At 52.6% G+C, this 14,007-nt stretch overlaps 1 protein-coding gene and 1 pseudogene across 1 annotated transcript in view; both read left to right on the top strand.

The window, feature by feature from the left end:
- The first annotated feature begins 4,591 nt into the window (after nucleotides 1-4,591).
- Nucleotides 4,592-8,578, top strand: LOC105854435 (annotated as a pseudogene).
- Nucleotides 8,578-14,007, top strand: part of LOC105854434 (small conductance calcium-activated potassium channel protein 3) — a 90,043-nt gene continuing 84,613 nt past the window's right edge. The window contains exon 1 of the mRNA XM_012733256.1: nucleotides 8,578-9,079. Coding sequence (XP_012588710.1) covers nucleotides 8,669-9,079 — 411 coding nt within the window. The 5' untranslated portion in view covers nucleotides 8,578-8,668. The remainder of the gene's footprint in view (nucleotides 9,080-14,007) is intronic.

Genomic DNA, 14,007 nt, shown 5'->3' with positions numbered 1-14,007 from the left:
TTAGGGCGGCGCGTAGTGCATTGCCCATGGGGGTTAGCCCACAAACGTCAGGGGGACTTACTATAGGGGTGGGTCTGGATAGCGTGGTTCCGGTTTCAGCACCACTTGCAAACCCACCGAGGGGTGCGTGGACCGCTACGTTCACTCGCCGTCCCAACGTAGGAGACTTGAGAGGCAAAAGAAACTGAAGCAGGACCCTGAAGTCTGAAGCCTAAAGTCTGTTTATTAGGCCTGCCATGGGTATATATAGGATCCGTAGGTGCAGGGAAAAACAGGAAATGTGCCCGACGCAGGGGGTGGGGTGCATGTTTGTACGGGGCCTGGGGGTTCTTGTAGCTTCTAATTGAAACAAAGTAGTGGGCTGCAGCTATTTGCAGGTCAGAGTGCGCTGTGCTCTGCTGGCTTGTCTGTTGGCCTTACTGGGGAGCGTGCTCACCCATGCACATTAGCCAGGGCAGAAAGGTGCACTTGAGGTCCTGCACAGAGTTAGCCACACTCTGTGAAGCTGAATCTCCTGGGGGTGGGGGGTAATAGGTGGGGGGGCTTATTTATACTGAAGTACAGGGCTGGGAGTGTAAGTGCCCACTGACTCAGCCCTGAACACACAGGTCTTGGGACCTGCCCAGACTTCAGGGAGGAGGCTCTGATGCTCAGCCTATGCCAAGCAGGGATCTACCTGGGCCTTCCCCCGCCACCAGGGTCTACCAATTCCTTGCCCTTGCCACACTTTACACTTTACAAAATGTGCATCTCCACCAGTTCCATTTGCTGGCAGGGCCTCATAGTAATAGAGTGTGGGCATCCATTTCCCCCATCTGACTCATGTGGCCAGGACAGCAAGTCCTCTTTACCAAAGCCATGGAGAAGGGGGTCAGGAGAAGCATTTAAAGATTTACTATTTAGTTATGCAGAGAAGAACTGGAGTGTAAGCCAGAGGTGTGGGTGGTGAGAGGATTCAACAGAATCCTCGGGGAACAGAACAGGTGGATCTACTGAAATATACTACAGAGGGGAGCAGCAGGTGAGATAGGAGAGGTCTGCTGTGCCATGTGGAGAAGCATTTATTTTCATTATGTGGAGAAGCAATGTATGTTGGGCTCTTCCTGGTAATGCAACGGGTTAAAGCATAGCACTATGAAGCTATCTGCAGTCACTGCAGTGTGAGTTCGATCCCTGGCCAGGGAGGTGACCCACATAGCATGGAAGACCTCGCCTGACCCACTTCCTGCTCCCCTCAGCAGTGTACTTCAGTTGATTTGCCTGCTCTGCCCCCCCACTCTGTCTCTGGTGAATCCTCTCACCTCCTGCACCTCTGGCCTGTACCCCAGTTCTTGGGTGCATAAATAAATAAATCTTTAAAGATTAGGACCAGCCCAGCTGGTGGGAGTTTTAGGAACAGGATCACTGTTCTTCTAAATAGTTCTCCAGGGGACTTTTGGAACTTTCCATCACACCTTCTGTCAGGGGGTTTTATGAAGAACCTGGAACAGGAGCAGGGCAGGGGGGATTCTTGATCTGGTAGGTGGTGAGTAGCGAGGGGTCCTGAGAGTGGACAGACTTGCTGGGCTTGTGGTTGGGTGTCTGCCTCCTCTGAGAATAAGGGCAAGCCGGACACAGTCTCTGGAACAGAACTCAGTTTCCCCAGCTGTAGAATGGGGACCATGGTCTCACCCATCCCCAGCTTGCTGGAGTCACATGTGCACAGAGCAGACCTCAGCAAATGCGCTGGGCATGTATGTCCAGCTGTGAGTCCACTTTATAATGGAGACCCAGATAAGGCCCAAGAGTTTCAGTTATTCTCAGCAAAGTCAGTGTGAGGCTGAAGGCGCCCCTCAGGTGGCCAAGAGTTGTTGGGGGTAGGCCGGAGGTGGGTGGGAGGCATCGTGTTCCTGCCTCACTCTGCTGAGGCTTAGACAAGGGCAAGTGGGCTTCACTTATGAGGCTCCCTCACCCTGGGAACTCGAGGAGTCAGACAAAGGAAGCGCAGACACCTAGCGACCACCACTCCTTGTGGCGGGGCACAGGTGAGCAGCAAGCAGCGTGTCCAGGGTGAAAGTGCCGGCCACCTACACTCGCTACCTACACTCGTGCAGAAACTCCCCACTCACTGACTCCATCACAATGTGGGTGTGGGGTGAGAGGCGGCACTGGGTGAGTGTGTGTTCTATCACCAAGGAGCTTATGGTGTGAATTAGAAACAGGGCAAAGTAGACATGAACACAGACAACTCCAATATGAGGTGAAAAGTGCCCCAGAGAGATACAAATAAAGTGTTAAGGGAATTCAGAAGAAGACGTCAAATTGGGGGTAGGAACAGAGGACAGGAGATGTAGGAAGATGCTGGGTGCAGGCAGAACTCGTGTTCTCGGTTTTAGTAGGAGTGGACATGGGGAGAGGGTGACACGGCATCACAGGCAGCATCGGTGAGAAAGAAGTCGAGTCTAGTAACCTGATCCAGGGTCAAATCCAAGACTAACTGGTGACCTTGGGCAAGTCACTTAAAGTTTTCTAAACTTTAGTTTATGGGGGTGAGTGCAGAAAGGATGGAACAACAGAACCTTCCCAGCCTACACCCCAGGGCTGTCAGGAGCTACAAATGAAGTTTTATTGTGAAGGCTGTTAGAAAATGATAAAGTCCTATGAAAACCCAGGGATTGTCTTTACTATTAGAGCAAAAATTGACCCAGGAACAAGAATAGTAGTAAGAACTGTGCTGCCCGAACCGGCACAGGCTCAGAAACTGCTGAGCTCTCTGTCCCTGGAAGGTTGCGGGTATCCTCTGAGTATCACTGCATTTCCCAAAAATCTGCTATGACCTGTCAGTCTATCAAAACTCCACCCACCCACCCACTCACCCACCCATCCAATAAAACTTTTATGCGTGTATTTATGATCAGGCACCATGTTTAGTGCTGGGATGCTGGAAAAAATTAAACCCTTTCTCTGTCCTCTAGTGGGAGAAACAATCATATAAACCACAAATAATTACTTACTTTAAAGCTATTTTCAGTTGGTTCTATCAAGGGTAACAAGTTCCATAGACCACAGATTATGGAATTTTTAAAGCTGGGTGATCTTAGAAATCATCCCTTCTACTGCACATTTTACTGATGGGCAAACTGTGGCTATTATCTGTTGGGGCATTTATCACGACTTCCTCTTATTTGCCTCCAAGTGATTTTGTGCCAGTTTTCAGTTTGCTTCAACTAGTCTTTGTTAAGCATCTACTGCATGCCAGGCTCTCTGCAAAAGTTATAGATACAGTGATACAGAAGGCACCGTTCCTGCCCTCAAGGAAGTCACAGTCTAGGGGGAAAGGACACACGGAGGTAACAGTTATACTGTTTGAGGGAGGCAGGGATAGATAGCGGCAAGCACAGGGGAGCGAAAATACAGAAGAAAGGGTCCTGAAAATGAACGTGGGGGCCTAGGGAAGTCTTTCCAGAAAGGCCTGGGAGGCAGTTCCTCAAGAGCAAAGCAAAATGAGTTAGTTAGTTGCAGGAGAAAGGCAAAGCGGCAGAAGGGACCACATGAGCAAAGGCAGGGAGGTGTGGGCTGGCCGCTGAGCTGACAGGACTGTGAGAACCAGTGCTCGCCCCTTCAGTGATGGGGGGGGGGGTTGGGGGGAGGCGGGGCTGGTTGATAGCGAGCCACCTTTCCTCCCAGGGTTTGCTGAAAGCATCCATGTTCATTTTCCCTTTACTTGCTGACCTAAGAAACTCCACCACAGCCCCTTCCCTGCATCTTTCTGTAGCTTTCTTTTGGGGGCAGGATGGAGTTATTGCCCATCCTTCAGGTGGGGCTCAAGTTTCCCCACCTCCTTGAAGCCCCCTTGAGTCCTACTGGCCTATTTTTTTAATTTTAAATTTTCTTTATTTTATATATATATAAATACACACATATACATATATGTATACACATATTTTATATCATTCATTTTGTACATTTTTTCATCTTGGTGTAGTTCCTGTGGACCGCCCACCACCAATTCACCCGTGTGCCATCACCAGAGTCCTGTGTGCTCTTCCTGCCCCAATTTTGATACTATTCCCCTCTCTACCCCCCACAGAATGTCTCTGGTTTATAGCTGTTTGTTGATTTTCCTTTTTACTTTATTACACATTATTATTTTTCCTGATCCCTTACACTCCTGCTATGAGTGAAACCATTCGGTATTTTTCTTTTCCTTTCTGGCTTATTTCACCACCCATGATCCTTTCCAGCTCCATCCATTGCTGCCAATGGCATGAGTTTATTTTTTTTGATTGCTGAGTAATATTCCATTGTGTATATGTACCACATCTTTTTAATCCAGTCATCCACTTTTGGGCATTTGGGTTGATTCCATGTCTTTCCAATCATAAATAAAACAGCAATAAATGTGGGGGTGCAGGTGTCTCTTTGAATCAGTATTTTTGTGTCTTTTGGGTAGATACCTGGGAGTGCGATTGCTGGGTCATATGGAAGCTCCATGTTTAGCAGTTTAAGGAACCTCCAAACAGCTTTCCATAGTGGTTGGAATATTGGCCTATTTCTTAAGGCCCCCTGTGAGTGTGTCATGGCTTGCCAGTGAGACCATAAGCTCCCGACTATGGACTATGTGAACCATGGGGTAAGTTGAATAAATACAAGAGGGGGTAAATTGAATAAATACAACAAGACTGCCTATTGATATCTGTTTCAAAGACACATAAAAACTGCTAGGACTTTGAGTTGGACACACATAGGCTTGGTTCCAGCCATCCTCTATTTACTAGTGACTGTGGATGTTTTGAAATCTGCGTAATTTCCTCTTCTATAGTTCCTCATCTACAAAATGGATGATGGCCCTGCTAATGGGTATTTGCAAAGACATGGGTGGAGCTGGGGACCAGAGGAAAGGTGGGGACGCTCCCCAGCAGTAAATATCTGGACCTCAGTCAGGCCCCAGGGTTGATTGAATACTTCACAGTGACAAAGTGTATTTCCTGCCTTGTGTTACCTGCCTCCTTGGAATTAAGGAGTTTGGGTCCCTGCAAGGTTAATCAATTGGCCCAAAGTCACTCACCAAGCAAGTGGCAAAGACTGGGGGGGAAGATGGAAGAAGGAGGGGTTCCTAGACAGTGCTTTAGAGGGTGCATGTTTTGTATAGAAGATACACCGTAAGAGGCAAAAGTGTTAACAGTCAGTAAATGTTTAACAACTGGTTTGCCAGGAAAAGTCATCCCCAACAGCCATTTGCAGTGTTTGCTGATTTCTGTGGTGTAAATGCTCCTGCTAACTGACTTCAAGCCCTCAATGCACCCTCACTGAATGTGGAGGTGCACAACTGGCCGCTCTCAGCCAGCTCCAGCATGCCACAGGCTTTGGGTGGTTGTGCGTGGTGGTGGGGAGCCCCTTCAGCTTGTACAGGCTCTTCCTCCAAACCCTGTGACACAGGGATGCATATACTCTTGGTTCATAGTGGGAAGCTGGGGATCAAGAGGTGTCTCTCTGTCTCATCTACTGAGCCTCCCTGCAGGGGGCCTCCAGCCCCCATGGTGTGGCTCTAGAACCCTAGCTCCATCCTCAAGTGCCCTCCTCCCATTCACAGGTTGCTTCAGGGGATCAGCTGTCTAGCTCAGATCGGTTTCAGATGAATCTCCAAGAGATGGCTGGTTCAGGCACAGTTGGGGCCTCTTCCCCTACCAACCGGGCTGTTTCTCATCTTCGTCCCTGGAGATGAGACAGACTCAAGGACGGACTCCAGCCTGTACTGCAGGAGAACAGGAGGCAGGAGGCAGGAGGCACAAGGCACTGAAAACTCCACGGAGCAGAAGGCAAGTGGAGTGGACAAAAAAATGGCCAGGCCTGGAGCCCAGCCCTGAAATTTGATTCTTTACAGCCCAGTTAGGAGTCTGGTCCTGAAACCAACACAAACACCACACCAATGCTACTATGGACACAGTAACGATAATTTGTTAGGAAAGTATAAAGTCTAAATATGTGATCTATCGCCTTCAACCCAATAGCTGGCTCTGCCTGGGGGAGGAGGCAGGGAAACCAAGAAGGCAGAAGGGAAGGGGAGGGGAGGAAGGGCAACCTGGAGGGGGTGAGTTTGGGGGTGAGTGCTAGAGAGTCTGCATAGCCACGGGAAGTAAATGAATTCCCCAATTTGTGCCAGAGCCCCAGCTTTCTAAGTTGTAGTGGTGGATTTGGAGGGGGAAATGACCATGCCATTCGCAGTAACAATAATCAAGATTATTGTGTAGGGATAATTAGAATTATTCAGGCTTCTGAGATTGTGGCTTTATGTTACAAAAAAAAAATACTTCCCTCTCAATCATCAGTGCTGATAGTGGAGTAGAAAGGTGAGGACTGGTACATAGGGTCCTCTGCCTTCGAGTAACGCGAGCCTGCTCCGCCCTGACCTGGCCGCCACCGCCATGCCCCCATTCAGGACGGCTGCTTCAGAAGCTCTGTGTAACATGTGTGTGCACACATGTGCATGTGTGGGCCAGTTTGCACATACTTACACACAGGTGCACACACATGTGTGCTGGAAAGGGGCTGGCCAGAAGCAAAGGGGCCTGGGCAAGCAGGAGTAAGACAGGAAGATGTCTCCCTCTTAAAATCCTAGGGGTGCCTGGGGAATCCCACAATGTCCCTTCTTCACTGATCCCAAAGGCTGCTGCTCTTAGAAATGGAAATTAATTCAGCGCTGGTTCCATCTCTTTGGAACTCCGTTGGCACACAGTGGGAGCTTAATAAATACTTGATGATCATGGTTTGAACCTAGGAAGCCAGCAGCTGTTCCTAGCTCTGACTCTGAGTCCCATGAGGCAGATCGGTTGGGGAGCAACTCCAGGGGTTCTCCATTGTTCCTGTCAGACCCTCTGATGACTCCACCCTCAGCTGTCACAGAAGGGCTGAAACCAAGGTCCACTTCACACTCTGCTTTGCAGCAGCCAGTTCCTCCTTCACAGCTTTTTTCTTTTTCCAGGAGCAACCACTTTGCAATGAGCTCGGTGGAAAAACATCCTGGGAGACCGTGTAGGAGCTGTGGGGTCAGATGGATCTGGGTTCAAATCCCAGCATCCTTAATTCCAAGCGGGGTAGTGGGGTAATACCTGACAAGTTACTTAACTATGCTTCAGCGATTTTTTTTTTTTTACAGTTTGCCTCTGTAAAAAGAGAATGATGACATCATTTTCTTAGGGTTGATGTGAGGGTTAGAAATAACAGAGAGGCGCCTGCACACATATTGCAGGCGTTCTGTCGGTGGTAGGTGCGCTTCTGCACCTGGCACCAGTGGATCCCTGTGCTTCTGTGACCTTGAAGTTGCTACTCAATCTCTTGGAGCATTAGTTGGTGAAAACCCACCTCCTTGGCTTTGGACGCTGTAACTGGATTATATGTGTGAAGGAATCTATCGTACACCCTGGCTATTAATAACGGTTTGTCTTCCTGCTTCCTGCCCCGCCCCCATCCTCTACCCCCGCAGAGGGCGCACCCCCTCCCCGCCTCAGGCGGCCCTCCTCCTCACCGCTCTGCGAGGGTGCATCCCTTATCGCCTTGGGCTCACGGGGTTTTGCCATACCTGTCAGAGGGAAAAAGGGCAGCCGCCCAGCTCCGGGGTGTGGAGCGGAAACTACAGATCCCAACCCTCGCCGCGCCGCCAGCCGCCGCCGGGGCTGGGAACGGAGGACCGCAAGCCCCTCCCCCGGGGAGGAGCCTCTGAGGGGGCGGGGCCAGGAGGTGGTTGGAGAGTTAAGCCAAGCCAATGAGACCAGCTGCTAATAAGTGGGCTTGGCTTACAATATAACAGTGGCAGGAGGAGGAGAGCAAAGCTATTGAGCCAGCGAGGAGTGAAGCTGAGCCCGGCCTCACAGCTCCTATAGAGGACCACCTCCTGAGGCAGAGTTCTTTTTCCCCCTTGTCTTTCTCCAAGCTCCCCTCCTGCCTTCCTCCCTGCCCGGTACAATGCATTCTTGAGTGGCAGCGTCTGGACTCCAGGCAGCCCCAGAGAACCGAAGCAAGCCAGAGAGAGGACTGGAGCCAAGACACTCTGGTGGGGGAGCTTGGATGCCTGGCTTTCTTTGAGGACATCTTTGGAGCAAGGGTGGCTTTGGGGTGGGGGGTTGTGCTGCAGGGAATCCAGCCAGGCCCCAAGATGGACACTTCTGGGCACTTCCATGACTCGGGGGTGGGGGACCTGGATGAAGACCCCAAGTGTCCCTGTCCATCCTCTGGGGATGAGCAGCAACAGCTTCAGCAGCAGCAACAGCAGCAGCAGCAGCAGCAACAGCAGCAACAGCAGCAACAGCAGCAGCCACCACCACCACCACCGCCAGCGCCACCAGCAGCCCCCCAGCAACCCCCAGGACCCCCGTTGCAGCCTCAGCCTCCGCAGCTTCAGCAGCAGCAGCCACCGCATCCCCTGTCTCAGCTCGCTCAACTCCAGAGCCAGCCTGTCCATCCTGGCCTGCTGCACTCCTCTCCCACTGCTTTCAGGGCCCCCCCTTCATCCAACTCTACCACCATTCTCCACCCTTCCTCCAGGCAAGGCAGCCAGCTCAATCTCAATGACCACTTGCTTGGCCACTCTCCAAGTTCCACAGCCACAAGTGGGCCCGGTGGAGGAGGCCGGCACCGGCAGGCCAGCCCCCTGGTGCACCGGCGGGACAGCAACCCCTTCACGGAGATCGCCATGAGCTCCTGCAAGTACAGCGGTGGGGTCATGAAGCCCCTCAGCCGCCTCAGCGCCTCCCGGAGGAACCTCATTGAGGCTGAACCCGAGGGCCAGCCCCTCCAGCTCTTCAGCCCCAGCAATCCCCCCGAGATCATAATTTCCTCCCGGGAGGACAACCATGCCCACCAGACCCTGCTCCATCACCCCAATGCTACCCACAACCACCAGCACGCCGGCACCACCGCCAGCAGCACCACCTTCCCCAAAGCCAACAAGCGGAAAAACCAAAACATTGGCTATAAGCTGGGACACAGGAGGGCCCTGTTTGAAAAGAGAAAGCGACTGAGTGACTATGCTCTGATTTTTGGGATGTTTGGAATTGTTGTTATGGTGATAGAGACCGAGCTCTCTTGGGGTTTGTACTCAAAGGTAGGGGCTGCGGTTTCTCTTTATACCTTGAACAAAAGGGATATATGTAGGTAGGCAGGGGAGAGCGAGAGAGAATGGGGAGAGAGAGATTGGGAGACTGGGAAGAGGGACCCGGAGAGAGGAGAGATGGTGGTGGGGAGAGGCTTTTGCTCAATTCTATTGAAGTCTAACTTCCCAAGGTATTTCTTCATAATCCCAGGAGAATTCATTCCGCCCCTTCTTGGGGAGCTGGGGGGACATCCCCATCCACTGTGTCTAATTTGCAGACTCTGTGTTAGGGAGGATTAAAGAATCCCTTCTGAGAAATCATTTTTCCTCCTGGCTCACTCGTACTAAAGCATAACCCGGCAGCTTAACGCACCAATTAATTACACTCCGCCTTGATGTGCTTGCCAGTCCTTGCGACTTCCCCTCCGCTCCTCCCCTCCCTGCTCCATTCCATTTTCCTGAGGATAAAAAGAAATAAATGTCTGGGTGGGGGGTGGGGATTCCTAGCTGTTTCCCAAGTCCCCATTCTATCTGTCTTCTCCCTCTCTCCCCAAGTTTCTTTTCCCCTCCTCTTCCCTGAAAGACCTAGGGCAAAATCAGAAAGCAGCCGTGACCCGCGGCTCCTGGGGACTAGGGTAAGAATACAGGCAAGGAAATCAGCGGTCCTTTCCCTCGGAAAGAGGACTCAGATTAAACCTGCTGCTGCCTCATAAACATCCCCTGATAAAAATGGCTACAGGTGTTACCCAGCAGAGCAGATGGGAGCAGCCTGGGCATCCTCGGGGTGGGGGAGCGCCTCTCCTTCTAATGGGACACAGGGTTTCCCGGGCAGTCCCGAGCGCCAGCGCCCCCAGCTCAGCGGCTCAGCCCAAGCTCTCCCCTCCCACCCCGACTCCTTCTCGGGATAAATAAGGATGAGTGTGTGTTCCAGTGTGTGAGTGCGCGCCTGGAAGGAGACGCGGGCGGCTAGTGGGGGAGCTGGCCCCGCCGCCGTTCCAGCCTCTCAGTCTAACCCCAAGCCCAGAGGAGGAGGAGGGGGTTTTCTTCCCACAAGGGGTTTGGAAACCGGGTCCTCGGAAAGAATGGGATTTGAGGAAGGTGGGTTTCTGTCAATGCTCTGCTTGCTGGGAGTCTTCCAACTGGCTGCCGGCTGGGAGGCTCTGGAGGGCTGGAATCGCGGGACAAGTGCATTTTCCCACTCTGCTCCCCACCTCCAATATGTGCGTGCACGTGCTCGCTTGTTGCTTGGATTTCTCTACTTATTTGTCATTTTGGGCAGGGGGTGGCTGGGCTGGCGGTAGCTTGGAGGGGTTCAGCTGTTGGAGGTTTCAAATAGAGCTTGTTTCAGGCCAGGCACAGCAGCTGCAAGACTGTCACATTCCATGTTGAAATCCAGCCGCGAAACCTAGGAGGTGCTGATCGGGTTTCCCCATCCCAGCCTTGCTCAGACCGAGGCTCCGACGCTCAAGCCATGGGCGGGGCAGACCTGTCAGAGGACCGAGGCAGAGAGCCCCCGGGGACTCAGCTACTCAAAGGGGCTGCCCGGTGGCAGGGACGCTCCTAGAGGCGGACTTTGTCTGCTTAGCTCGAGGATTTGAACCCGTTGGTGAGCAGAAACGAGCGGGGTTTCCCTTGGAATCACAGCTCACTTAGTCATTCCCGGTAATGAGCCTGAGTCTGTGAGTCCTTCTGCTGCTGCTGCCTTCTCAGAACCGCTTCTCCTGCTGGGCACTTTGGAAGAGGAGGCTGCCAGCTTCAGCGGGGCTGGCAGCTGCCCTGGGCACAGCCCTGGCTCTCTCCAGTCAACCCCGTGGGCTGGAGGAGGAGCTGATGAAGAGCCAAGGGTTTCGGGTGTGGGGAAGGGGGAGACCAGCATTTCCTTTTTCAGTGACCTCAGGGATCAGTGCTCTTAAGGGAACAGCTCTTCCTGCAGACAGCTCAGTGTGGACACATTTGACTGGCTGCAGCGGGGAGGTTACTTCTGGGCAGGGAAGGGGCCTCTTCCCTGTCTGGACCAGGAGCTATCTTGGTGGGGTGCTCATGCAAAGGAGCAGCCCCGAGTCCCAGAGGGCTGACTCTGAATGAAGGAAGTGTGGGGTGGCCCAAGGGCTGGGCTTCCCCATTTCTAAATCCCAGCTGATGGCAGCAAGGAGGGGCTGCACAGGGCAGGGCCTTCTTGCCTCCACTGCTCAATTGCCACTTCCGGTGCACCTTTGGGGTTGCCGTTGTGAGAGACAGATCTCACTTTAACCTGCTCACCAGCTCGCTGGCCCTTCCCTGCCTCCACCTGTGCCTGGAGTCATTGTGGAGCCAGTATTTTCTAGGTGTCTGTAATGTCAGGCCTGGTGATTGCAGGAGAAAGTAAGCAATGATCTCCCTCCTGTCCTGGAGGCAATTAGCTTCACTTGAAAGAAAACAGTTGAAGTTTGAGTCCCAGCCTGCCACTTCCCGGTCTGTGATTTCGGAGAACCCCCGTAGATTCTGGGAGCCTGTCTCCCCAGTGAAGAGGGGAGAGCATCCTGATAGGCCATGGAGGACAGGCTGCGCTGTGCCTGCTGGCCAGGGACTGCTGTTCCTGTTACTGCTGATGAGCAGAGCGAAAGAGCTGCCTTTTCTCTAACTCTGGCTCCAGGGTTAGTTGGGATCTTAGCAGGTTGGGAACTAAGCCTTGTTGAGGGAGAGTGAGTAAGCAGTTGTATCTGGAGGGAAGAAGTTCTGAGAAGGAGCTGGTGTTTTGATTAGACACCACTACTTACCACGGGGCTGCTGGAGGGCAGATGAACATCTGTTCCCCGGTCTCTGGGAGAAAATAACTCAGTGACAAGAGGGTTTGGGTTAGAACGAAAACTCACCAACTGGGAGAACTCAGAGACAGTGGAGCCTGGGGGAGGGTGGGCAAGTCTCCTGCTGGAGACTATCTGTGTCTGTTGGCATTGCTGATGAGTACAGAGGGTGGGCAGGGGGTACCCCAGGCACCCCAGTCAGATTGGATATTTCTGTACCGAGGGTAGAAGTTCACTCACAGGCCCCCACACTCCCTGAGGGGTTGAACCTTGTGCCATAGCTGCTGCTCTTGGAGAGTCTCTGTTTCTTCCCAGGGGGCTGTGGCCTTGCTACTGGGTGAGGGGGATCCCCCACTAGGGCCTGGTACATGCCCTGTGTCCACAGATATTCAGCGTTAATGCAAAAGGGAACTAGTGTGGGGAGGTAAGAGATTGCTCCCCCCTCACATGGACTAAGGTGGGCCCAGATAACAGGATAGCTGTTTAGAAACACCCACGGCCCTGAGGCCAAATGGAGAGAGCTGTGGAGAAGGCTCAGATTGGTTGCTCCATCAGGCATGCTGGGCTGCCCCTGAACTGAATGAATCTAGTGCTTTTCAAAATAGGGGACTACTCTCTGAGCACCTGAACACCATGGCAGGGCCAGGCCTGGAGATCCTGTTGAGAAATCTTATTCATGTTGTTTCTACCATGTTAGTGCTGGTCAGAGTTAAGGCAAAGGGAGTTAGAGGATATCCTTAGGATTCTTTAGTTTGGGAGGAAGGCTAGAGAGGCACACCCCTCTCTTGCCTTAAAAGGTCTTCTGTGCTCTGTCCACTGGGCTGGGAGAGAGTTGAGGATGGACAAGGCCTGTCCTCCCTCTCTTCCACAAGCAATAGGCTTCCCTCTCCAGCCATCCTGCTGGTGGCTGAGCTGGCACCTCTGTCCAGTGGGCAAGTCGCTGGAGGGCCTTGTTACTTCAGCCCTCTGCCTCAGGCATCCGTGTGTGGGAACATCACAGGAGAGGACAAGACATGCTGGTGTATTAGACAGCTCTCCCTTTCCTCCGTTTTTTTAAAAAAGATTTATTTATGCATATAGAACTGGGGTACAGGCCAGAGGTGCAGGGGTGGTGAGAGGATTCACCAGAGACAGAGTGGGGAGCAGAACAGGCCGACTGAGAAGTACACTGCTGAGGGGAGCAGGAGGCGGGTCAGGAGAGGTCTGCCGCCCATGTGGTCACCTCCAGGGTGGGGATCAAACTCATGCTAAAGTGGCTTTAGCTTCTTAGTGCTGCGCCACCAGGGAGGGCCCTCCTCCAGTTTTGTACAACCTAAAACTACTTCTTCACCCCCCAGCCTCACAATCCGTTAGTTTTGCCTCCTAAGCAGTACTCACTCTTTTCTCTTCTTGTGCCCTGGCAATGTCCTGTCTCTTGCATGTCCCACTATCCTAATCTGACCTTGTGCTTGGTCCTCCAGGTCATGGCAGAGAGGTTGGCATGATGGTGCTTATGGGAATAGTCCCCTGACACTCTTCAAAGAGAATGGGGTCCCTTAGGGCCAACCATCTGTGCCTTTGCTGACCTCAGAGGTTGATGAGTGCCCCCCAGCCTCTAGCTGGAATGATTGCATAGAATCACTGATCCCAACTCCCTCCGCTCTGTGCTCCCTGGGGGTAGGGGAGCCCTGGGGTTGTGGCTGACACTGGTGTCCGGGAAGGGCATCCAGCTATTTGGAGAAGGAACCTGAAAGGCTCTCATATCTGTGGTTTCGGGCATCTCAGGAAAGCAGACACAGGCTAGGCCTCTGTGGGTCGTCCTTTGGGTTGACCTCGAAGACGGGTGCAGGAAGCAGCGGATTTTATGAGGGACTGGTGACAGGCAGGAGCCTGAGAGTCAGTCCCTGAGGGCTTTATCTTCACAGGTCATACTGAGGGGCTTGGTCCCAGGACAGTTCTAGGAACCTAAAAAGATGTCCCTTCTTTCACCTAGGGAGTCACCAGGGGGCGGCGACTTTATTTGTACCCTATGTGGACAGTCAGCAAATGAGTCAAACACTTGGAACCCACAGGAGGGAAAGCTGACTTTCACGTGTGTGTCTTCTGCGTGTCACCACGCTATTTTTAACTGCCGGGGGGAGACTTCTCGAGGCATGTGGACTTCCCTTCATTGCAGGT

Source organism: Condylura cristata, unplaced genomic scaffold (genome assembly GCF_000260355.1).
Source record: "Condylura cristata isolate star-nosed mole 26May11 unplaced genomic scaffold, ConCri1.0 scaffold00040, whole genome shotgun sequence".
NCBI classification, from domain to species: Eukaryota; Metazoa; Chordata; class Mammalia; order Eulipotyphla; family Talpidae; genus Condylura; species Condylura cristata.
Note: the sequence above shows the minus strand (reverse complement) of the source record. Positions and strands in the feature narration are given on the sequence as shown.